Source organism: Micromys minutus, assembly GCF_963924665.1.
Source record: "Micromys minutus genome assembly, chromosome: 10".
Taxonomy (NCBI): Eukaryota; Metazoa; Chordata; class Mammalia; order Rodentia; family Muridae; genus Micromys; species Micromys minutus.
This window is the reverse complement of record NC_137979.1, coordinates 50,114,443-50,140,911: the sequence shown is the minus strand read 5'-3', so window position 1 is coordinate 50,140,911 and position 26,469 is coordinate 50,114,443. Positions and strand designations below refer to the sequence as shown.

The 26,469-nt window shown below is 51.5% G+C and overlaps 1 protein-coding gene across 1 annotated transcript in view; it reads right to left on the bottom strand.

The window, feature by feature from the left end:
* WNT3 (Wnt family member 3) overlaps positions 1-26,182 on the bottom strand; it is a gene marked incomplete at both ends in the record, with an annotated part of 36,603 nt that extends 10,421 nt beyond the window's left edge. Inside the window, one exon of the mRNA XM_080922650.1 lies at positions 26,103-26,182. Within this exon, the coding sequence (XP_080778776.1) occupies positions 26,103-26,182 (80 nt within the window). The remainder of the gene's footprint in view (positions 1-26,102) is intronic.
* Between the last annotated feature and the right edge of the window lie 287 nt (positions 26,183-26,469).

Here is a 26,469-nt window from a genome sequence, read left to right as displayed (position 1 = left end):
GAGAATTGAGCAAAAAGAACCAAAGTATTGTATTTCTACTTAGGGAAGCTAGAGCTGCTGGTTATTCGGAGGGAGAGGACAAAGCTCAGGGGTGTGCTGAGTGGCTGATGGCTAGGGAAGAGCAGAGCCCCGTGAGCCAAGGTTCTCTCAGCTCCTGGAGCCTCTACGGGCCCTGCAGGGGGACATTTGCCCTGGCACCCTGGCAAGAAGCTTTGATAAAGACAGAGGAGGGAGAAATCCCAAGATGCACCTGCTGCCACCTTTCCTAAGAATCCATGTTGATCTCGAACACACGGGGCCCTGTGCAAGCCAAGCACACAACTATAGCTTTCACAGCTTCATGGAGCATGACCAAGGAGGAGCCGTTTCTGAGTGCCACCATGGTTGTCAGTTCACAAAGGGAACCTGGATGCTGCCCTTCACAGAAATGGGGAGTCCCTGGACCTCTCTCCATCCCTTACATCTGCCTTTCTGGATCTATCGGGAACAGAGACAACTTTAGCTCACGTCCAGGGGCTGAAGGGAAAAGGGTGGAGCCCAGGGTAGGGCTGGGTTTCCAGTTTGCCTGAGTCTGGGCCTGCAGACTGGGCCCAGCGAGGATCAGCAAATGGAGGGTTTGGTCTCAGCAGCTGGGCTCAAGTCTTTCCTTGGTAAACACATTCACTCAGCACCTGCTCACTCACCATTGCTTACTGAGTGATGACTCCAAACCTGGCAGAGCTCCAGGTGCTAGGAACACAGAGATGAATGAAGCCCCACGGAGGAGCACCCAGGCCAGGAGACATCTGTCAACGGCAAGCCAACGAGCCCTCTTCAGGCTCCTACCAGATCAGGGTACTGTGGGTGCCACACGTGAGCAAGAGATGGTCTTTGGCTACCTGTCACTTACATCCTTCAGTCATTACCGTAGCCCAGAGAAGAACCCTGAGTCTTCCAGGGTGGGGCTAGCAGGGCCCCACTGCTGTGATCAGGAGCAGCTACACACCTGGTGATTACAGCTGCGCTCACTTAAGCACCTGGAACAGAGAGCAGCCTCAGACTAGGAGGCTGGGGACAACAGCTGGTGTACCCAGGTCACCATTTGTCTCTCACCTGGACTATTCATGAGGGGGTGGGGAAATGGCAAGGGGCCCTATCTGCCAAGTGTTATACCACTCTGGGTGAGCGGGCAGAGCTCGGAGCATCCTGAGCTGGACTTTGGTCTGTTGATCTATATCCCACCTACAACAGGACGGGCAGTACTAGAGATCAAAAGCTGGAAAACATATGGAAGGCTGGTCTGACCGTTGGCACTAAGGAGATTTGAGGACCTGGTGGCAACACATTGCCACCACTGGAGGCCTTGGTGTCACTGGCCTCAGGTGAGCCAGAGAGGCTAACTGGGGCTGTCGCAGTGGATGGGTCTATCAGCCATTGCAAAACTAAGGCTTCAGGGAACAGAGAGAAGGCTGTGGATAAGGACGAAGAGAAGGGGTGTGGAAAGTCTGAACCAGGTGACCAAGGAGACGGCCTCCCTGAGAGGCTAGAAACAGAAAAAGGAAGCTTTAGGGACAGTGACAGCTGCAGACCCCATATCCAGACCATGGGCAGAGCCCAAAGAAGAACACAGAAGGCAGCCATTCCCACTCAAGGGCAGTTGTTCAGAAGACACAGTGGAAAGGCGCTCTAGACCTGAGCTTCCAAAAGGTCCCTGAGGAAACTGGGCCAGCTGGGAACTTCATATTAGGGCAGCCACTACCATATGCCAAGCAGGAAGGGGTGGTGCTGGAACAGCCTGATATGTACAAACCTCATGATGGAGAGGCCTAAAGCCTGTGGGACCATAGGTTGTGTCTCACTGTCTCCTCCTTAGGTGAGAGCTCTCATTCTCCCTGAGCTATCACAGCCAGGTTCTCCTGCGTTGACTCCTTTCTGACAGAGTGGGGCTGACCCCTGGAGTGATGTCCCACCCAGTGAGAACTGCCAAGGCTGAGGACCAGCCTCTGGGCATGTTCTCAGGCTTCACTCTGAGCCTTTGGGCTTTGGTTAGTCTTTGCCATGCCGCCAGGGCTACCATTAGCATGGAGGGGGCAGGGAAGCAGGGTCTCTTGGAGAAAAGGAAGGGTGATACCAGGCTGGCAGCCCACATCATAGGGCAAAACCCTCAGGCATGAAGAGAGAAATCCACTGTCAACCCTGTTCCTTCTGGAAGGAAGCAGCCACAGAGAAAGGCAGGGTAGTTAGTCTTCCTCCCTTCCTGAAGCAACTCAAGCAACAGAACCTGCTGGCTCTGCTAGCCAAAAGACTGTCCACATTCTGGAAGTAACTCTAGCAACTCATCTCAACCCAATACTTCTAGAAGCTCCTTTCGGAGCCAGGTGGAACCTTTAAAGGAGGCAGTGCACTTTCTAGGGACCCCAAAGAGACTGAATTCCAGGCATCCACGGAAGAAGGATGATAAAGGAAAAAAGTCAGGGGGTCACTCTTGGATCCCCATCAGAGGGAAGTGGTAGCCATCCTGCCTTCATCCCAGAAGCTGGGTGAACCTTTTCCACCAAAGGGAGCTCAGCATGACTGGAATGTACCGGCTCTACTCTGCCGCAGAGGGCCTGCAGGCCCCGATCTGATAAGGTGTGTGACAAGTCCGCCTGAAAAATGTTGAAACCTGTGAAATGTTGAAACCTGTTTTTTGAGGTGTCCTGAGCATGAGCCACCACCCCCACCTCATTTCATAGGAAGGGGGAGGTGATCACAGTGGGGAATGGAGGCAGAGGGAGGAGGCAGGGACAAAACTGTCCCTCCTGGCTAAATTGGAAGTCTGAACATGGAACAGGTCTTAAGGGGAGGGGGATGAAGAGAATTAGGAGGGGAAAGGGGGGAATGAGAAAGGAGACAGGGGTCTCTGCAGCCTGGCCTGATTCATCTTCTCTAGAAAGATTTACCAGAAGCAAACTCAGCCCAGAAGATCCAGATAGCGGGTCCAGGTCAGGGGCCTCCCACCTCAGACCCCAAGAAGGTCTCTCTGAGAAGTGCCAGCTGTCTCAGGGACCTAGCTTCCAGGAGGTCAGGGCAAGAACTGAGTCATTTCCTCTAACCAAGCAGTTCCCAAGTGAGTTCTCATGATCTTCCCTTCCCCACCCCCACTGAGCAGGTCAGGTCCTCGCCTTTGGAAACTAGGATCTGGCCTCTGGCCCCAGAGGCCATAGTTAGGCTCTGCTCCTCAGAGAAGACAATCAAGGATCAAAGGCTTGCTTAGGTTGCTTGCAGTTGCAAAGACTCTCCTGGGATGCATTTAGTCTTTCTAGTGGGGACATGCTGACCCTCTCTGAAGCGATGACTAGTTAGATCGGGGGTTTCTGACTACAAGGTTGATCAACAATAAAGGCTTGCTGAATGGATGTTTCTACCTGGAAAGTGTCCTTTGCTGGCCCGTGGCTGGCTGGAGAGTAGATGGGAAGTTAGAGGCCCTGGAAACCTCCCGTAAATGGTCACATAGCCAGCTGGCCACTCATTAAAGCACCAAGTCACAAAATGTCAAAGCTTAGTGGGACAATTCACTTCTTTTATGGTGGGGGGGAGAAGCTGTCCCCCTCCCCCTGCCAGTGACGTGACTCATCCAATGTCCTTCACTGGTTCAAGGTGGAGGGGGGATGGTCTAGGTCTTTTAACCTTGAGCCAGATCTTCATCTCCTTATACTACACAGAAGCTCCCATGTGCCTCACAGAGGCTCAGTCAGCACATTGGGACTCCATATGTTACCGGCATAGTTCCTGCCTATATTCTAAATTGGATGAGGCCTCCCATTCTATGCAAAAGAGGCAGTCTGTAGTTGACTAGGAATTCTAAAAACCAAGAGTGCCTAGGGAAGAGAGGCTGAGAGCTGGCCTTGCTTTCTAGGCTTGGATCTCGAGCTCAGCTTGATTTGCTCTTCCTTTTCTCTCTGGGCTCTGCCACTTATTTCTTTGCCTACTGACCTGCCAATCAGAACTATAAACGTCCCACAAGCCCAGTTTGCTTCATTAGTTCCTTTGAACCGTGTATCATTTCCTCCTTGCTGACTCTCTGAGGCAGTCTTCCCACTTGCAGTGAGGTGAGGGCTTGACAGGGTTAACTGTTCTGGGAAAGCAGACAGCTGGTTGCTAGGTCAGAAGTTCCCCAGTTTTCATGTAGTTTTGGTAAAAGACGAGCAGCATGCCTAGACCACTCATCTCACTTTGACCTCCTAGTCACCCCTCAAGATCCCAGGTTAAAAATCCCTTTTTGTTGCCTTCAGTTTAAATTCTTCCTCCTGGTCACCATCCTCCACAGAGTTGTCTACAGAGTCCATCTCTCCCCCGAACAGTGAGGTTTTTCAGAGGATAAATTCTCTCACTCACAGGCAGCAACTAAGTGGAGAGTCTGTCTTCTAATGGGCACAGGACCCTCTTGGACTGGACCCAGAGGCTCCCACTGACTTCCCCAGCCTCCCCCCCACCTCAGGTTACTGAGACAAGTTGAGGGCAGAAGCCACCCTGCTGGTTCCCTGGGCTTTTCTCACAACTGTCACACAGCCTGGGAAGTCTTTATCTGAATCTTCAAATGCAGAAAGCTGGGTTATTGGCTGGAAACTCACACGGGAGACCAGACCATCTTTCTGGGGACTCACTGAGGGCCACCAGCCTGGTGTCTGTCTTCATTTTAGGGACAATTACACTGGTCGAGCTGTGTGCTAGATGTTGAGTGTATACAGATGTTCGTGGGCGTGGTTAGAGTCTATAAGAACTACCAACTCCCAGATCCAGACATTCGGATCTGCTGAACCGGAGCCACCTTTTCCCACACCTTCCTTACCATCCCCTTTGGAGGGCCAAGGACAATCACTGCCGGGGTCAGGAAAGCAGGTGAGACACTTCAGCAGCCAGCTTACTAGGGGCAGACTTGCAAAACCCAGACACATGGACTCCAGTACTAACCTGCTGGACCAGCCCATCTGGGAAAGAGACTGAGAAACCCTATTAAACCCCTCCAAAGAAGTAGAACAGCTGGACTGCTGGAGATGTGGGGTACCCAACCTCCTTTATAAAGCTCACCAGCCAAAGACATGAGAGGTAACCCTCAGTTGTCAGGAAAACGGGAGACAGAACAAGCCACATGACTCTAAAGAAGCAGGCAGATGATCTGAGAATAGGTCACATGATCAAAGACTACAGACCCTAGCTCTCTGAAGAGATGTCTATGGAAAAGTGGGCACGAGGAGAATTACTTTGTGGTTGAAATGAAGACAAGAGAAAAGAAAGGACTGGAGCCTGGGTCAAAAGCCCTTAGGGTAAAGGCAGAGACACCTAAGAAATCCGAATTTCGGGAATCCTTAGTAGTTTTGTTAACCAGCATGGTGGCTTGAGGTCGCCGTTGCGGGCAACCTCACATATTGGAATCTCAGAGTTCATGATGAATAGAATTTACTTTGCACTTGTTTGGCAGAAACAAACATGATCTTGTAAAACACTTTTAAAATGGCGGCACTAGGAGGCATGTAAATGCTTGTACTCTGACTGGCCTGGAAGTTGCTATGTAGAGTAAGCTAGTAGACTATCACCTTTCGGCTCCCCATCCAAGTAGGATGGGAGTTTATCAAAACCATGGCTTCAGGTATGCACCTCTATCAGTTGAGCGTCATCTCCTGCCCTCTTTCTAGTTCACTTCCCTGGGGCTGCTTTGTGGTGATGAACGCCAGGTCCTTGTAGCATGCTCTGCCCGGCTTCTAAACCTCTAAGCAAGAGCCACAATCCACAGCTCTCGTTAACGATGGCCATAATAAAACTTTGAAGAACAATAGAAACTCCCAACTCATTTTTGGGGACTTCTAGATGGAACCTCTGCAGGGCAGGCACCTCGATGGTTCAGATACTGGGAGCACCACCAGTTTGGGGGGGGGGGGGGCTCCTAGAATCGATATCGGCACCGGTTCCAGCACCAGCAGCAGGTGCGAGCTGCAGCGGGCGGCGGGTGGGGATGGGGCGGGAGCAGCGCCACACCCGGCGCTCAGGGCTACGTTCCCGCTCCTTGCCTTTCAAGGTGGGTATTTCCAGTGCATTCCCAGGAGGTCTTCCTTGCCCCTCGTCCCCCACAGCGCCAAGGATCCGCAGGTGAAGGCAGCCCGGCCGGCACCTGGACTTCCCCCGCCCTCCTTCTGGAGGCTGCGCAAGTTCAAAGCGCTGCCTGCTCCTCCCTCCCGGGCCCATTCATGGGAGCGAGCCTCAACATCTTCCTGAGCACCCCATGCCCCGCACCCACACCATCACATTCACCACTCCTGGGCTTCTGCCTCCAGTTCCTCCACCGAGCCTAGCCTTTCTTCTCTGGGTTTGTGAGTGCCCACTCCACATTCCTAACTGCTAGCAAACCGCCACCCCTCAGCCCCCGCTAGGTATCCCAGCACTCAGAAGGGCTGCTCAGTCTCAATGCTGGCTACACACAGAATTCACCGTCTGATGTCTGCTCTTCCTTGCATCCGTAGGATGGAGGGGTGTGGGTGCTCAGAATTTTCGCTGCATTTCAAGGAGCAAGCCAGGAGCCAAAGGAGACTAGGGCCATTCATGGGGCTCCAACGCTGGGATCTATCCGCTCCACCCCACACCAAACATTTTGGTACCCAGAGTTAGCTTCCCTTTCCTTCCCAAGCCTGGTGTTTTCCTCATCCTAGCTCTCCAGGTTTCTCAAGCCTCCATCTTGACAGCCGCAGCAGCCAAACTGTTTTTGATCAGCAGCGGGAGTGAAAAGTGTTTGGGCATGTCCCTCATCTACATAGGCCAGGTATAAATCACAGGCGCCTCCAAGCTTGGAGTTTAAGAGCCTCACTACTAACAGCTCACTAACATCCATTTGAAAAGGAAGATCACCATGAAAAATACTTTCAAAAGAAACCTGGTCTTCAGCAATGTTGGGAGACCCAGCCCCCTTGCCCACACTACATTCCCCCTTGCCTCTCTCTTCCCCTGATTGTTTTTCCCTTTCCCTGATTTCTCCACCCAGACTGCTGAGTCTTGCAGTGGAGTTTACAGAAGCTCCCAAACATCTTGGATGTTCGCAAAAGTTCTGGGTTCAAGGTCTCAAGATTTGCCCCCTAGAGAGACCCACATCTTTCTGAGTTCTTTTGTGGAATCCAGGGGGAAAAGGATGCATTCTGCAGTCTGAGCTTTTCCTGTTCACCCATGTCCTCTCACTGTGCTCAACCTTGTCACCCCAGAAGGCTGCAGGGCCCAGCAGATACCACAGACATTTCTGCTTCTATGGTCTGATGTTTTGTTATATTTCTTCTGGAGGAGAACGAGTTTTGTATACCTCCCTCCCTCTCTCTATCTCTCTCTCTTTCTCTCTCTGTCTCTCTCACACACAAAGAAAGAAAGGAAGGAAGGAAGGAAGGAAGGAAGGAAGAAATTTTAATTATAGATTTTCTTCTTTTAGTACTGGAGATTAAAATCAGGACCTCACACTGCTGGGCAAGAACTGGACATTATACACCGTCAGCCATTTTCTATTGTATAGCTATGGATATATAGATAGAGATAGCTAGTCCTACTAAGTTCTCCAGCCCACACTGAGCTTTCACTTTTTCACCCCCTTTCATGAGACCTGGTGTACTATGTGGTCATGGCTGATCTACAACTCACAATGTAGACCAGGCTGGCCTTGAACTCAGAGATCCACCTGCCTCTGCCACTTCAGTGATGGGATTAAAGACACATGTTCATCTTGAATTTTCCATCCTCCTGCCTCAGCCTCTTGAATAGAGATGGGTTTACAGGCCTGTATCACAAAGCTTGGACAAATTATAGATTTTTTAAAAAGGAACCATGTGTGTTCTGCATGTGGGCAGATGGCAACACAGGCCTGTGGCTAAGGCTTCCTCAGAACTCACTCTGGCCCTGAATGGCTACAGCCAGGAGGAGGAGCCCACAAAACGGGGTGGGGGGGAATGAGGTAATGGGGGCCTCTTTGTGGAAACAGCTATAAATGAAATAAAGGGGGTGCTTTTACAGGTGCATACTCAATGGTGAATAAGATAATATAGGGTGCACTTATCTGGGGAGACAGTAGTTAATAAGGCCATGAGGAAATGATTTCCTGAGCTCTGGTGTAAGGGAGTGGGGGAAACCATTTCCAGGGCACTCACGATGCTCATTATTTGTAAAGGCTGGCATTTACTGAGCTGACTCTCTGCCAGGTATCATGTAAAGCACTCTACATGAAATACATCCTTTAATTTGCCAAAGAACCCAACGACGTTATTATCCCCATCTGACAGGTGATGACACAGGTTCTAGAGGCCAACTGGTGTTGGAGGTACTGAGGCTGCTAAGAAAGCAAGAAGGGACTTCTGGGGTGGGGTCTCTATGTGTGTCCGTGGACAGCTAAGATACCCAGCCTGTCTTGTTTGTTCAGGCTGAATACTGGACTCACACTGGAGCCTTCCTGCCTACTGGAATTTTCTCTCTTGAATGTTGGTGTGGATCGTCTACCCTTGGTACTCACGTCTCTCTATCAAAGCAGGCATCCTCAGGAGACAAAAGAGCTCTGTCCCAGGATCAGAAGGGCTGACACATGGGTTCGAGTAACCTCAGAGAATTTCAGGTGACTGGGCCTCTTCCAAGACAGCAAAGCCCAGAGGACGAGGGTTCTCAGGGGAGCTGGCTACCTTCGAGACTGCTAAGCTGTTTACCAGAACCTCCTGATTCAGATTCGCTCTTCCAAAAGCTCCAAGGGGTTCAGGCCCATCTATGCCTTGACCAGTGAGAAAGCAGAGACTCAGAAGGGGCAGGGTCTGAAATGGTTTGCTTTTTCATCCTACACTGATGCCATTTTGCCTGGTGGTCTCCATCCACTCTCTGATAATAACGAATTCTGGCAGAATTCACTTATTCTGCGCCCAGTGTGAGTCCCTCACTACAATGCTGCCATGGTCCCTCACCTGTATAATCTAATAACAGGGTTATGCACACAGGGGCTAAAGGACAGTTTCAAGGACACAGGCAGCTTCTAAGCAGAGCTGAGGAGACCCACAGAAAGGAGCCATAGGGCAGGATAGGATGCAAAACCCATAGGGGGTTGGTATAGTGTATTAAATTTTATTACCTTAAGATAGGTCCTCACTGTGTAGTTCTGGCTGGCCTGGAACTCTCTATGAAAACCAGACTATGCCCTCTAATTTATGGAACTTACCCTGCCTTAGCTTCCTAGATGCCAGGATTACAGGTAGGTACCAGCCACCATACTTGGCACTGTTGTTGCTGTTATTGTTTTAAAAATCTTTTATTCCTCCAGCCGAGTGTAACCCTTGATGTATTGCACACACTGGGTGCAGGATAGGCTTATTCAGGGTATTCCCAGTGGGCATGACCTGGAGTAGGAAGGAAGAGGTAAAAGGGGATGTTCTGTGTGCATTTTTCTGCTCTAAGAAGAAAGGAGACTCAGCCCCTGAGATGTAAGTAGGACACCAACAACAAACAGAGGCAAGGCAGACAGAGGCAGGGGCTGTCAGCTACCAAGTTCAGATCCCATAGGCAGCATGTGAGGACTGTTTGTGAGTCTGAAAGAAGGAGATTGCCAGGGACCTGGGCACTTTTGGGTCCAGCCAAATAAAGTGTCCCACGAGGCCGAGGAATCAGGATCCTTCTGCATCTCTGGGAAATTCAGACCACCCCCTTACCACATGTTTTATCTTGTACCACTGTAGAAAGGATAAAACCCATCACCTCCATCTCTCCTGGCCCTCACACTAGCCAAACTCTCACTCAGACCAGTGGTCTCTGAGTCGCTTTGAATTCCTTCCTTACTGGGCCACAAAGATCTGCCTCCCTCTGCCAGATTCTCTGTCAGCTCAACTGCATCTTTGCCTCTGGAACACCTGCTTGGCGATCTCACCAAGTGCCTCCACCCCTCTGAATCGCCTGTTCTGCTCCCCCTTGCTGAGGGAACTACAGCCCATGATCTGGAATGAAATGCCCAGCTTTCTCTGCTCCCCAGTGAACAGCCCCCCTGGCATCCATATGTCACATCGGACCATCACCTCAATCTGTCTGCAAGGCGCCCACGATCTCTTCTGTGGGGAGGCCAGAACCTTCGTTCTAGAACAGAGGCTGACCAGTGAGTGAAAAAAGAAGAGAGTAGCTTGTGAGGCTCCCTTAAAATTGGAGAATAATGAAGTCTGAGGAGCTTCCCTAACTTCAAGGCCAAACAAGAGATTCTGCGATGTGTACCTGAGAATGATTAAGAGGGGCCCCTAGCATCCTCAGCTACCTGACTTTCTGGAGCTCTAAACTCCAGAGAAAGTGGTCCTAATGTTCTGTGTGCAAGCATCTCTCAGCACACTCAGCAGGAGGCTGAGGACCATGGCAGTAAGCCATGCTCTGTGAACCCTTCCTTCTAGAACACTGCTACAGCACCGGGCACTGTAGCCACACTGTGTCAAAGAGATCTTTGTCTCAGTATACTTAGCTTCCTGGGTCAGCCATGAAAGTCCTGCCGACCCTTGGGCCTCCCAAGGTTTTCTGCTTGCTTGCCTATATGTTCGTTCCCTCCACTTCCTGTCCCCCCAACCCTCCCTCAAAAACAAACAAACAAACAAAAAACCAAAACAAGCACTGTTGAGGTCTCCAGTTTGTAGGGATGAATAATGGATCAAAATAACAAAGCCCAGGAATGTCACGCATGGTGATACACACATTCAATCCTAGTATCTGGAATGCTGAAGCAGGAGAGTCATCATAAGTTCAAGGCAAATCTGAACTGCACGGTAATCAGGCAGAGCTATATAGTAAGACCTTCTCTCAAAACAAGCAAACAGACAAACAGTCTGGGGCTGTAGCTCAGTTCACATCTCAGGCATACAAAGTCCCGAGTTCTGTCTCTACCATCACATAAACTAAGTGTGGTCCCTTAATCCCAGAACTTGGACATAGAGGTTGGATGATCAGAGTGAATCCTCCACTGACAGTGAATCCCAGGCTAGCCTTGGCTACATGAGACCTTGTCTCAATTTAAACAAACAGAACTCCAACAAACAAAGAGCCAGGGTGGTGGAACATGACTGCACTTGGGAAGCAGAGGCAGGAGGTTGCCATAATTTGGGGGGCTAGCCTGGTCTACATATTGAGTTTCAGGCCAGCCAGAGCTACAAAGTGAGACCCCGTTCCCATAGTCAGTAGAGGACTTGTAAATGGGAAGACAAAGAGCTGCCCAGTCCCTGAGCTGAGGAGTTGAGACAGGCAGGTACGTGGGGACATGTCTGGTCTGACTCCAGAGTCAGCAGACTTTATATAGTGCCCTCCAGTCCCTGGCAAGGATAAACTGGAGACATCCCTTGACTGTGCTCACCCACGAGCCAGGGAGTAAGCAGCCACTGTTGAGAACCTGGGGGGCAAATGAAACAGAGCCTCTGCCCTTGCAAGGGCTCCAGGCCTCCCTATGAAACAGATGCCCCCAAACCAGTGACAGGAGGCTTAATGTGAGTGATTCATTCCATGTGGGTGTTGGAGGAAGGCTGTGCAGAAATGCTGTAGGCAGGGTTGGACACTGGCCAAACAGCCTCAAGTGTCCATCGCCTCTGAGTCTTCTCAGGACAAGAGATGCAGCTGGACTACAGAGCAACGAGCCGACTGCTTCTCTTACTACCGGCTTCATTCCCTGCTCACGCTTTTTCACTCATCCATCTCCAGAACCCCAAGTGATGGAGACTCTGGACTAAACTCACTCAATTCATGCACAATGTCTTAAAAAAAAAAAAAAAAAAGCCTGTAAAAAAATTACAGCCTCCCAGTTGGGAAAATAAGACCATAAAACTGAACTGAATTTTGAGAGGGGCAGAAGGATTTCTTAGAAGAGAAGAGACCCCTGGGCTAGCTACTTTGGGGAAACAGGCTAGACAAATGAAAACAAAGGTCACCTCTTCAGTGCACCTGGTACCACTGAGTTTCCAATGAGCAAAGCTAACTTCTAAATTTACTTGTCCCTAGAAACCTTTCCCACGTAGGACCGGTGTGATGAGACACACTTTAAGATACACAGTGCTCGACCCCAAATGATGCTCGGAAGAGCTGGAGGGTGTGCAGTGTGGGGGTGGGACGGAAGCCAAGCTGGTTAGAGACTTGGGACGAGGGAGGCTCTGAGTCGGAATTTGGAAAAACTTTGGAAGGTCATGGGCAAAAAGAGGGATGATGGGAAAGGAGATGGGAGCAGTGTTTGGGAAATGGCATCAACAAACATTCAATAGCCACGACCTCCCTCTCCACTCCTAGGCAAGTGTGTTGAGGGAGAGCATTCCTCCAATGGCATAGAGAGATGCGTGTGCGCATGGAAGAAAGGAAGCAGACATGCCTGACCACCCCACAGCTGTGAAAATGAAGGGCGTACAGAAAGACTCAGGAGCAGCATGGAACTTAGAAACAAAATGAAGAAAGAACAAAGATCCCAGCTCTTGGGAGGCAGAGGTCTCTGTGAGCTTGAGGCCAGCCTGGTCTACATAGAGAATTCCAGACCAGCCAATGTTATAAGATCCCATCTCAAAAATAAGACAAAGAAGAGGAAATCACAGAAGACCACACACAAACTATATATATTAAAAATATACATTGTGAGCATTCTTATCTCAGGTTATATTTTATCTTTTGTTATTGTTGCTGTCTTTTTTGGGACAAGGTTTCTCTGTGTAGCCCTGGTTGTCCTGGAACTCCAACTCAGAGGTCCACCTGCCTCTGCCCCTGCAGTGTTGGGGTTAAAAATATGGACCAATACATCCAGCTGACTTTTTATCTTTGTCATGGAATATGTGTGCAAAGGCCAAGGAGATGGCTCCGTCAGTAAGCTTTGCAAGCTAAGACCCAAGTGCAATCTTCAGCAGCCATGCAAAAAGTGTGGCTGTAACACTCCGGCACTGGGGAGGTATCCACAGGAGAACCTTTGGGAACTTCCTGGACACAGTCTAGCCTAATTAGTGAGTTCCAGACTGAGTGAGAGACACCGCCCCTCCTCTCTCTCTAAAAGACAAAAATCAGGATGTGGTCACATGTGGAAGGGGATGGTGATGGGGTGGAGAAGAGAAGCCTATGGACAGATGCAGATGTTCTAGTTCTTCCGGGTGTGGGGAAGCTCAGGGTTTCATCTTGTTATGACGTCCCATAGATGATACGTTTGCTTTGTGTGCATAAAGCACTACATAATAAAAAGCTCATTCATTTGCCAGTTCCCAGCAGAACAGCTGGTGTCTGTGTAGGACGCATATCAGTCACACACATGTCACTCCAAGCAGCACAGCAGGGTACTCCTTCCTAAGAGACAGATGTGCACAGAGACCCAGCCTCCCAGCAGTCCCAGGCAGGCTTATTCACCACCCTTCTCAGGACTGAAATGACCGATGCCTCAGCCATATTAAACCTGCACAGGCCAGCCCAGGAGCCCCAGTAAAACTCCCTGAAGCCACCACATCTGACTTGCCTACCCCTTCCCAGGAGCCAGGAGCTGAGCAGGACACCAGGACACAGGGTCAGACTAGGGTCCTCCCTGAATCACCTGCATCCTGCCCTGAGCCGCTCCCATTTTGGTTTTCAAATAGGTGATAATTGGGACACACCATCAAAAGGTGTATGGCTTTCCCCAAGCGTGGCCCTTTCTCTAGGGCAGGATAACCTGCATTCTTTCCTGGTACTCGGACAACTCTCACTGTACTGGGATGACCCGTACACCACCCGTGAGCAGTCACTGTCGGCTCAGCCCCTAGGTAACAGAACCTCACAACTTTCCTGACAGCACGGTGCCCCTGCCTCTATTTTACATACAGAAAGTTTGGGAGCCACCAACCAACGGGTCTGAGATGTGCCATTTTCCACAGACAGCTCTTCTTCAAATGCAGTGAGAGCTATGTGTCCGTGAAAGGCCCTGTCTAGAAGCTCAAGGCTGGGCCCTGCTGAGATCATGGGTGAGTAGCAGATACTGTCCAGTTCATAGGAAGCAGCGAAAGCCCCACCAGAACTTCCAGGGAGAGATCCTGAGTCATTGTCCCAACCATCACTCGAATGTCAGTGCTTCCCCCAGCTGTGTTCTGCACCCCAGAGTCGCTCTATGAGGCTCACTTGGGTCACAAAGACACAACAGAATTCATGTCCTCAAGAGCTGGTCCCCTCTGTGGAAGGATAAGATGGATGCCAACAAGATGTGACTGAGAAGCCAAGAAAGAGATGACAAGTGTCAGTCAATCTGCCTTGGGGAGGAGGAGGACATTGAGAGAAGGAAGACACCCGGAGCTTCCAAGCAAGGCACACTCGGCAGTGTCCTTCAGCCTAAGACCTGTTCCCAGATGCTGCCTTGTGTCTGTGCTGCTTGGCAGGGTGGGTGGAGATGAAGGACCCACTGAGACTCCAGGAGGGGCTCAGGTGGGGTAGGTGCTGGTGAGAGGCTTCAGTGAGGCGCTGTACCAACCTCGCTGTGCAGAGCGGACAGGAGTGCTCACAACCTCCCCAGGAGGAGGCAGGAGCAAGCAAGCACAAAAGCACAGAGCATCAACAAAATATACAGCCAGATTAATGATGGCAAATGGGAGGATTACTCACTGTGTAGACGCCAGACCTTGTCTGTCTCATATAATGTTATATCCTTTAATCCTCGCAATCACCATTTTACAGAGGGAAAAGTTGAGGCTCAGAGAAAATAAGGTCACCCAGCTACGTAGACAGAAACCCAGGGCTGTCCCCTAGAGCCATGTTCTAATCCTTTTCAGGAAAAGGAGGCTGAAGGCAACCAGGTGAAGAAGAGATGAGGGTAGCCAGGAGGAGAACCAGGCAGGGGTTGGATGGTGCAGGGTCAAGGTTGGCCTCAGGGTTAGAGAACACTACAGTCAGGTGTGTTACCTGATGATGTCACTGCCCTTATGTCACATCATCTAAAACCTGGCTACCACAGGGAAGGTCATCTGAGACCGAGAGTGGCAAGATGAGGCCCTCGATTAACAAAGAGGGCTCTGAAGGTGAGAGGGAACAAAGCTGGGACAGTCCCCAGGACTGCTGCTAACCAAGGGATTCTTCACCCAGACTGCAAGGCTGGAGGGGGCTGGGGGCAGGGGACAAAATGGCCAAGCCTTCTCCTAGATTCTGTGCTGGGAGAACCTAAATAGACCCATTTCTCCATCCAACTCCTTTATCCTGGCCAGAGTGTATGGAATGAGATTATTAAATGAAGGTCGAATGTTCATCAAGTGCCAGAGACTTAGACGCCTCACCTCGAGTTAACAAATGTCTACATTCCACACTCTACTGAGATCCCTGACCTGAACTCACAGGAGCCATGTGCTTTCTTGATTTAGTCTTGCCGTGTGTGTGTGTGTGTGTGTGTGTGTGTGTGTGTGTGTATGTGTGTGTGTGTGTATTTGCGCATACGAGTAACCAATACAAATTTTAAATTGTAAACAATAATATTAGTCTCTTGTTCGTTCCAGAAAATGGTGACATGGGCAGAAACCCAGCCTCTACAGTTCTTACTCTCCCTTCATCCTATGCTGGACACCTAGCAACCCTCCGGGTATCCACAAGTACCCTGTCCTGACCTCTCTTTGGACCATCAGTATTGAAGTCTGCTCTAATAGGGAAGACTTTAGGCAGAAGCCCACAGAGTTCAGGAAGCTCACAGTCATCTGGGAAGGATTCCCTGGACACAGGAATACCTAGAGCATCACCAGGGTGGATGTGGGATTCCAGATTCCTGACCCCAGAGAGAGGAATGTAATTGTCAGACAGTGGTGCAGAGAGCTCTGCCTCAAAGGCCTGGGGAGGACCCCTCATACTTTGGGCTAAAGGCAGTTTCAGGTTACCTCCAAAGGACTGTTCTGATCCAGTCACAGGGCAAATTAAGATCCTTCAGTGATGCTCACACTCCAGAGACCAAACGGAAGCATCTGGGCTTGGACTAAGTCTGCAGATAGGACCTTAAGGGAGCTTCCTGGCTATCCCTGGGGGGCTGTGAACCCTGGAGGGCCTGGCTTCCTGCAGTCAGCATCTAACTGGAGCTGCAGTCCACTTACTGCCTGAGGAGCCTTGGGCACTGAAGTGGTTCTCTCGGGGACTCAGTTTGTCACCTGTGGAATGGAGAGAACAAGAGCATGCTTCTAAGGCTGTCGGAGATGGTGTGTGTTTTGTCCCCTCTGTGCACCAGAGGCTGAGGCAGGAACATCAGAAAGGACTGATAAGATTACTTGCTGATGATTAAATTCTGTTCCCTAGCTGCTCACTTTCTGGAGACAGGGTGCTGCTTTAGCTTCAAGGGCATAGCCATCCTTGGAAAGCTCTGGAATATCTCACCCTGCAGAAGCTTCTTGAGATGGAGGTCCACCCAGGGTAGACTTGGATATTCTTTTTGCTGAAGTCAGCAGATTAGGTGGGGAGGTCTCTAAGGCCAACTGAGGGCAGGAGCAGAGAGAGAGAGAGAGAGAGAAACTGAAGCCTTGGCAGCTGGTTGGCAGGCTAAGTTCCCCTACCCCGACCCTGAAGCTCTTCCCTGCTTCTATTTTTATTTGTTTGTTGAGACAGGGTCTCTCATCTCCCCCTGGCTGCACTGAAATTTGCCACATAGACCAGGCTGGCCTTGAACCTACAGAAATCTACCTGTCTTGGTCTCCTAAGTATTGGGGTCAAAAGCACTACAATGCACAGGCGCTCTCCTCTCTTCTTATGAGGCTCCTGCCACAGCAGTGATGTGGTTCAGCTCAGGCTTACTTGGGGTCTCACCCATGCTTTGCCTGGGAAAGCCCGAGCTGAGCAAGATCGTCCTGTGTGGTCCTGAGTTGATCTCTGCCCTCTCTCATCCAAACGCCTCCCTAAACTTTTACAGGGTGGTAGTTCTACAATAGCTTCTGGAGAGGTGGGAAGGGGTACTTGGGTACTTGTGTGTCACCTAGAAAGTGGTATCAAGAGAACCAGTTAGTTATCTCCCAAGGTGAGACAGGACAGACAGGTGAGGACCATGGCAGAGAACAGAGTCCCCAACTGGGGGCGTAGTTCAGTCAGAAGAGTGCTTTCCTAGCATGTATGAAGTGTTGGGTTCAGTCCCCAACACCAAATAAAACAAGGCACAGGGGTGCATGCTAAGCCCAGCACTAGGGCAGTAAAGCAGGAGGGTGAGAAGTTCAAGGTCATCCTTGGCTGCAATGTCTGAGACTTTGTCTGGGAAGAAAAAGAAATAAATTCCCAAGAGGTGCCATGACCCCTTCAAGCTTGGTCACAGAAAGCTCACGGTGGCATTCTTGCAAACAGCATCCCTAGAGACAAGGTTTCTGCAGACTCGGGGGAGACACCAACTGCACTTCCCCCAACTCCAAACTGTCAGCTCAGAACTGATTCTCAGAAATAGCCATTTCTTCCTTCCTCACCCACCCATTTCCCTCTTTCTTTCCTTTGTGGAGACAGAATCTCATTGTATAGCCCAAGCTAATTTCAAACTTGCAATCCCCCTGCCTCCGTCTCTGGAGTGCAGGGATCACAGGCATACTGCCACCATGCTGACAAAATGAATTTTGCTTTCTCATTTTCACCTGCCTTGCCTCTTTTCAGAAAGAACTCGGCACAGCTGGCAGCCAACATCCTGTCTGAAGGCCAAAACATATTTATGGAGCTTCCGTAGCCGCTATACAGAAACCAAGCATCGGGGACTCTAGATGCACCAGGCATGGGGTCTGCCTGCAAGGAGTTTAGAATACAGAATGTTTCTGGATAAATAGGAGAATGGAGATGAAAACACTGGACCAGGCAAAGGAGAAGACGAATATACTATCAAGTCTACCTCTGGGGTTCCTAACCGCCGGCACATAAAGGAGATATGCTTTATAAGAAAGGAGAAAGCATTCTGGCTTCTCAGTGGGAAATAATGCTGCATGTTTAGCTGTGAAAGCCAAAGAAAGATTCAACAGCCCAGAAACACCAACTCAGGGCTAGACTCTGAGGCTGGGGCGGTGAGATGGTTTATCCAAAGTGCTGAGACCATTCCTCAGAATCCTTGGGAAAAGGTTGGGTGTGGTGGTGTGTCCATAACCCCAGAGCTGTGGAGCCAGAGGCAGGAAGACTCTTGAGGCTCACTAGCCAGTCAACCTAGACTTAAGCAGGGAATCCAAGGGTTCAGTGAGCTAAACAAAGCTGTTTCAAAAACCTAAACCGAGTGCCCAAGCAATGGCAATGACACTCTAGGTTGTACTCTGGCTCTGTGCTCAAATGCACATGTGAATAAGCTCCCTGCCACATATGTGTACATAGCTTCTTCTCCACAACACACACACACACACACAGAGAGAGAGAGAGAAAGAGAGAGAGAGAGAGAGAGAGAGAAACCACTCTGACTACTGCTTCTGGTCCACACAGGGTAAAGACTAGATGCTAAGGAGAAAGGGGACCCTGGAGGACGAGGACATGGGTAGTAGGCATTGACCTTGTAGGTCATTGACTATCTACCAATTAGGAGCATAGAGGCCCAATGATTGACCAAGGCTAGCCCTACTCGGTCCAAGAGCAGCAAAATCTTGCATGGCCACACCACACCATCCCAACCTGAGGACAACCTGACCAATGCAGGAAAGCTCCAGTGACCGATGCCTGTCCCCAGTCAGAGTTCCCAGACTCTTCAGAGTGGGATCCACACTGACTAAGTAGAGGCACTCAGATTGAAAGCCCAAGTGGAGGCAGAATGTGGGCTCCAACCCTTCTCCCACCGTGTGAATTTTGTGCTCATCTTTAGGCTTGGAAGAACATCCTCTAGGTCTGTACAGACAGCCACACAGCACGCAAGGATGCCTGCCCCTGGGTCCTGCCACTTTTATTCACGTAGCATGAGCTGAGTGGGCGTGGAGGGAGCTCTAACGCACACATAGAAAAATTCTTCAATCTGAGATGAGAAGAAGCAGCAAAGCCCAAAGGAACAGACATTCCAGCATCCAGCACAGCCACAACAGCCCACTCAGGAGGGTCCCATTGCCTTAGACACACTGAAGGCCCTCCACAGTTCAGGGCTGTCAGCTGCATGACGCAAGCCAGCCGGGACCTGTGCTGGGCAGAGCAGAAATAAGCCCTGGCCAACCTGGGGGTGGGGGGCAAAGTCCTATTGCCTTTCCCTGCTCAGAAGGAGGTACACAGAGGCTTGTGTTCTACTTCGCATTGGGTTTGAGAGAGGAGCTAGAGAGAGGTTCTGAAAGGCATGTTGTGTAGGTAGGTAGAGGCCAAAATAAAACAAAGGGGGTCTAGAATGACATCCTCAGAAAGCCACGTTATATTATAAAGCGTGGAGGAACTGGAGAGAGGTGGCATGCTGGTTCACATGGCCCATCCTCCATTTGCATTCATAGCAGGCACTGGAAGATTGGTTTTCCTTGCAGATCCAGCTGGCTCTGACAGATAAGTGGGACTCTGTGCCCAGGGGCAGGTTTGGCAGAAAGGCCCTCCCAACAAACCTGGTCACAGGGTCCTGTTGCTCCCATCCCCCTTGCCAACACAGGGGCACACAACAGTCTCTCCGGGTCTCCCTAGCTCAGTTAAGGAACAGGGCTGTGCGGAAGTGGGTTTTCTTGGCATTCCCTGGGGGTGTTTGGATTTCCTGGAGACCTCAAGCTTTGAAAGAGCCTTTCCAGCTGCCTCCCTGCCTTCAGTCACCTCCACCCAGACCTCCTACCCCACGTCTCAGACCTGTGGGTTCTTCATGGACCTCCAGAGCTGAAACTGGAGCAAAACTGCTCCAGTCACTGGGTCTTAAACCCAGGCAAGGGCTCTGCTCCCCACAATCTACTCAGAAATTGGGGGTCCACCGCAGCTACTCTTGCACCACCTCATTCGGGTAGGGAGTGGGGCTCTCGGTCAACTTAGCAAAGGTAGTTGCTGACTCTGGGAAGACAAACATCCTGACCTCTCATTAGCCCCACAGGCAAGGAAGGCCTGTTATTGCCCATTTGGCAGATGAGAAAACTGAGGTCTGAAAGGTTGGCAACTCGGCCTACACCTCGAAGCTGCTCATGTATAAAGTTTCTGGTCTCTACGCTGCCCTGGAATCAGTTCAGTCTCCCACTAGGCACGGAAAACGCAAACATTCACCGGTTTCGTGCACAGAGCATAACTTTGGAATAGGAAGACCATGTCCAACAGTTCAGGTCCCCTGGATCCCCGACCTGGAAACCATCTCACTTTGACTCCTCTTGTCTCCAAGCACAGCACATTTCTGTGCCCCCCCCCATCCTTCCTTTAGATGTGTGAGTGCGCCTGACATTTCTGGAATTCACTCCACATGCATTAATGAGGCCATTTTGAGAAGGCCTGCCTCAGGGGGAACCGGAGAGCCGTCTGCTGTCCCCATCCTGACCCCTGCCAACTCCTGCCAGTTGTACTAACCAAACTCAAACAGGCAGCCAGATGCTGCAAGCCTTGGCACCCATACCCCGGCCTGTCCAATACCTTTCGGGGTCCCTGACCCAGAAATTCAATATCTGAGAGCTGACTGTGTTGGAGTCACCACACTGGCCAGCATGGGCTGACAGAAGTCCCTCTTGAGAGCTTGTCACTGGGCAGCCAGGCAAGCTGTGGGGCTCCCGTTCTCTTGTACGGGGCTGATGCTACCAGGAGAGCCTCTGTAGTCCTACAGCAGTAACCACGCTTCCACGCAACAGGTCATTAACTCAAAGACGACTTTAGCCTCTGAGCACCAGGTCTGGTCTCTTGTCCCCATGGGCCACCAGGACCCAAGCCACAGGACAAGCCAACTTGAAGGTCTTCATAGGCAACCGCACTAAGGGGAAGTGGAGAGTGGCTACACAGAGGCCCAGGTGGCTTAGCAATTCTCCCGCAGAAGCAGGGTGGAGGCTCCGTGACCCTTCCCAGCATCCCATTCTTCCATTGAACTCCATCGACCTGTTCTGGGGGAATCCCCATGGGACTCTGCCCTCCCACCTCCTCTTCCTCCTTTAATGGCCTAGCACTCAGTACAGGGGATTCACTCTCTAAGGACCCTGTTTGGAGCCAGGACATCACAGGTACGAGGCCCGGAGGGGCTGAGGTAGAAGTGTCTCCCTTACTGTCGCCCCACATACCTCCACCCCCCAAAGAATGTAATTAAGCAGCAGGCTTCTGCCAGGAGCCAGGCTTTCTGCTTTCCGTCTATAAATCACCTTCTGAGTCATCCCCCAGCTCCAGAAGCAACTTCACCTCGTGCTGGGGCTGCTCCAGCAGCCAGTGCCCCAAGCCTACCCCATCCGCACCGGGCTCGCGCTCCATGTCCCAGCTGGAAATAACAGAGGCTTCAGAGCTTAGAAGACTGTAGGGGTGTCAGGAGAATTAGGGGACACCCCAGACCACCTCTGTCCACCTCACCCTTCCTTCTCCAGGCAGCAAAAGAGCTGAACTTCAGGGGGCTGGTGAGATGGCTCAGTGGTTAAGAGCACTGGCCCTTTCAGAGGTCTGAGGTTCAATTCCCCAGCACCCGTATGGCAGCTCACAACTGTCTGTAACTTTAATTCAAGGAGATCTGACTCTCTTGCCCAGGCATACATGTAGGCAAAACACCAACATACATAAAATTAAAAATAATTGAAGAAGCTGAACATCTTCTCTCACCTCCCAACCCACCACATCCACCTGCAATCACTGAGTTCTGCACGAGATGATGGGGAAACGCTTCCTTGAACCAGTCTGTCCCTTGGGGACTCTTTCCTGGGGCCCTCTGTTTGCCTCTTTAATGGAGGTTGGAGCAGAGGCCCAGAAGTGAGCAAGCGTGGGTCCTGGGGAGCTCTAGCTAAGTTTACAGTGGAGTAGCCGCTGCAGGTACCAGCTTTGTAAAGGCCTAGACCCCTACGTCACCTCTCCTGACATCAGGATTCAATGCATGTTTAACACCCAAGACCCAAGACCTCAGAATCTGTGTTGAGAAGCGGGCCACACCCAGCTTTTACCTCTTGGTCACAAAGCTGGTAATAAGACACTTGGAGATTTAGGGGAAACTTTCCTCCGACAGTTGTGTCCCCCCTTCACCCCTACTCCACCTTCCACTCTATGCCTTCCTCCCTATATATTCCGGTAAGCTCTTCTCAAGCGCACGGTTCCTGGGACTAGCTAGTGTTTGGCTGGCTTTCTTGTTTGTTTAGTAACGTGTGATGCCATTAGAAAGATACCAACAGATGTACCATCAATTGCGCTTCCTGTGTAGTGCGAGGCTCCACCCATGAGCGAGGTGGGCTGTGAACTCGTTTTCAGGGGCTCTACGTTTATTCCCCCCACCCCAGATGAATTCCCCCACAGCAAGGCAAGATCTTCTCTAAAAGGTCGACCACCCTGCTAAAGCTTGGCCATCCGATCTTGTATCTCCCATCTGTCTGTCTGTCTGACTGTCTGTGGGATCAACAGCCTCCAGCCAGCTCAGCTCCTCAGCAGCCCTAGCCCCAGCCAGCTGTAATTCCTGCCTGTTACAAGTGTTAACACCTGGCCTGGGGCCTTCCTCCCCCGCAGTCTCCAGGTGCCTCCCTGGGCCCAGCCTACTGACCCCCACTGGGGTTTGACTGAACACGTTCCCAAGCCTCAGAGAGAAGGCTGTTGGGTGGGCGTTGAGCAGGGGAGAGACAGCAGGATGTGACACATGGAGAAACTGAGGCAGGGCTTACGATAGGTGCTTGGGTGGAGGGTGGGCTCGGGAGTAGTGCAATGAGAAACCAGGCGCCCTGACAGGCTTGGAGTCCTGTGGGGCTGGGGAGACATTTCCCCCTAAAGTGCAAGGTTGAGTGAGCTGGTGGCCAGGGTAGAAAGTGAGAAAAGTGACCCAAAAAGAGGGGAGGAGTCCTCAGCCACACCGTGTGAACTGAGCTGCCAAATACTACCCAAACAGGCCCCTTTATCAGGGCATCTCCTATGGAACACTGACGGCACAGGGTAAGGTTGTAGGAAGACCATATTCCTCAGGAGCTCACTGGTACTAACAAGGAGAGTTCTAGAAATCAGGCTTGTCACTAGTCTTGCTCTAATGCAGCCCCTACCAGGCTGGGAGGCTCTGGAGCACAGGGCTTCCTTTCAGAGCCCCTTCCTCATCGCCTTCTCTCGGGGTTGGGGCAGAAGCAAGGAAGAGCAGGGACAAGCTATTGAGAGTAAGGGTCCTTCCTGGGGGTGATGTGGACAGAAATCCCAGCTAAGCCATTTCCCCTGTAAATCCCTCCTGGGGAATGTGAGAGGTGGGTGGGCCAAGGAGGCAGTTCTGGACACAAATGCTGAAAGGACTGGAATCTGCCTGCCTAGGGGCACGGGGTTGGGGGGGGATCAAGAATTTGAGGCCTACCCACTCTCTAGTTTTAGCCCTGAGAAGGTAATTCATGCCTCAACCTCAGGGAAAGGACCTCAGAGGAGGGAAGGCCTGTGGCCACAGTCCTCAAGCAGGCAAAGCACCCTGGTGCCAAGGAAGGCCCTGCCCCCACCCCAGCTGGGAACCCTTTGGGTCTGCAGCCACCTTCTGAGACCTCCACTTCCTGACTGTCCTTCCCCTCAGGGTCACGATGTCCACCAAGCACCCCTCTCAGGTGTCCTTCAGGTCCACAAGTCAGGCGTTAGCAAACATGACCACAGACACGTAACCACTGGCACAAAACTATGTCACTGGCATTTGGGGACAAGATCAGAAGCAGGCCTAGACACAGCCCTCACCCAGGTATCGACAAGACTCATTCTCATACTTCCAACCACAAACTGGTCATGCCATGAACACTGATATCATGCACAAAGACATTTGTTGGGCCTTCCCCTTACGCTGTCAGGAAGGCATGCGCGTGTGGAGGGGCATACACAGACACATGCACAGACAACACACAGGTCCAAACACAAATACCGCCATGTCCAGTATCACAGGCAAAAGCCGGGCGGTCCCCTTTACACAAGCAATGATAATTCTAGACTTCCGTCTCACATCCCAGAATCAGCCACTTGCTGATACTTGTATGCAGGTACAGCGTATCCCCGCTGTGGGCCACGGATCCCCTAGGCACACACCACAAGGTTTCACACAAACAGTTCCCCGGGTTTCAGGCACTAACAACTTCTACCCACAGAGACACACTGGTGCACAGACACACTTCTTAGGGTCTATTTAGGACCCAGAACACACACTGTACTACCTACACACACAGAGGTAGTAGCCACAGACTCTGACAAACCACCCATCTCAATTACACCCATGCACTCTCTCTATGGCTCAGACAAAAGCAGCCACCTGGCCCCCCCTCGACCTGCAAACAGGCCATGTGCGTAGCCTTATGTTATGGCCTGTGCCCGCCTTCCAGGTTTTCCTAATGTTGCTTCTTGTCCGATGGGGACCTAATCTAGACATTCCTGGACACTGCTGCACACAGCCTGCTGCTACCACCATCTAACCCAGGAAGTGCTCTCCTCCAGTTCACAGAACCAGCAAGCCCACTCTAAATCATCCCTACGGCGGCGCCAAGCATCTCTTCCTAAGCACCCCCAGGCTCCCTAAGCAGAATAGGGCCTTGGCTGGGGGAAATATAAAGTCCGGAGGCAACCTCTTACCAATTGGCAGAACCTCACCCTGGAACCCCCCAGCTGCTCCCAACATGCGCAGGTTCTGTTTACTCCACATAGGAGCCCCAGACCAGCCCAAGTCCACAGAAAAGAAAGACTGTCTGTCCTTGGGGTATCTATCAACCTAAGGAGCAACTCCTGAACCCTCTAAACAGACCCTTGGCCAGGCCATGGCTTGGGTGCTTGGGTTCATGACAGCCCTGTCCCCTGTACTTTAGACACTCCAAAGCATATGGAAAAAGACTTGGGGTGTGGCCCAGTATCTTGTAGGCTCTGAGCCTCATATTGCAGGCTTGTAGGTAGCAGGCCGGGGTTGGGGGGGCATGTAGGCAGCAACAGTCTACCCTGGTAGCACTTCTCTCTAACTTTCACCCCAGGGGCCAGTCTCCTTACTCAGAGGTCCCAAATTCCTCCTCCTCACCTCCCACCCCCAGGCCGCTGTCCAGGAGGGGAGGGTTCTTTTATTAAAGTTTTCCGGAATGCAGGGGGCTGGACACTGAGAGGGCTGGGCTGTAATTTAGAAAACTGGTTTTAGTGTCTTCTTCCCCTATAGGACTTACAGAGGGGGAGCCGCGATGAGGCTTGGAAAACAGGGGAGTCCCTGGAGCTGGGGCTTCCAAAAGGCGGGTTTATCTTCCAGTGAATCCCCTCACACACCCATCAGCTCCAAGTACTTGGCCTGCTCGCCCAGCCTTATTTACTAAAATGCCTTTTGTATCCGTATTTCTCGGGGACAGAATCCCCTTTCCCTCGCCCTTTCTCCTAGCTTCTCCCTCTTCCAAAAGCAACGAATTTGACATAGAGAACTGGGTTTTCGCTTTAAAAAAAGGGGGGGGGGAGAAAAAAGAAGCCAGCAAGCCTACCCCTTCCAAACAAGTACATTTTCAAAGAGCCCCCCACCCCCTTTTCTCCAGGATGGACAAGCAAGGGACGAATACACCCGGATCAGCAACGGCATCTAGGATCAGCAAATTCTATATTCACTTCAGAGGCTCAAAATTAATCTAGAACAGAGTGGGGAGATTCTGATGAAATACCCCCCAAGTCCCCTGCTTGGGATCCCCAAATCCCTTATGGTCTGAAATATGAAGGCAAACGCGAGTATTGTGGGGGAAATCTCTTGACCGAGACACCGAAGAGGTGCGGTGGTGGAAAAAGAACAGGATCATTTTACCCATGGAGACCCTAAAATGGAGAGAAGAGGAGTGGTCGGGCCCCAGGGACAGCACAGAAATGCAACTGTAAGCAAACGAAGGGTCTTCGGGACCCCAAAATTGGAGTGGGAGAGGGTGAAGACTAAGAACGAGAGACCTTCAGGGGTAGGGAGAGCCCTCCCGCCTCTGCGGCGGGTAGCAGGGAAAATGGTGATTATCCGAGAAGCCAGGAGTTGGATTCGGAAGGCGACACCAGCTGAAGATCCAGGAGGGGTGGACGGGCTGGGGGGCTAGCGGGAAGCAAAAAGAAAGGAGCCCCAGGCCTGCTGCAGCCCAGACCCGGCCAGCGCCCCCCACCGTTCCCGGGTGCGGCCGAGAGATCGGGGCCGCAGGCAGACAAGAGGCAAGTCTTACCACCAAATTGGGTAGCCGGCGAGGACCCTGGTGCCACTGAGCAGGAGGCCGAGTAGCAGCCCGAGCAGGTGGGGCTCCATTAGAAGCAGCGCCGAGGAGGAAGTTTGCCGGCGATCATGAAGAGGGGGAGCGACGCCCCCAATAGTTGGAACAAAGTCCACTTGAGGTTGGAAATGACTTTCGGGCTTGTCAGAGGCGCACCTCCACCCGCAGCCGCCCCCCTCCGGAGCCCAGCGCCGAGCAGCCGGGTTTGAGGATGTCAGCGAGCAGCCAATCAGCGCCCGCGGCCTAAGGTAAGAGATGAGTCTGTAGTTCAGCCTGTCAATCACGGGCCCCTCCCGCCCGGCCCACAACTCCGGCTCTGGGA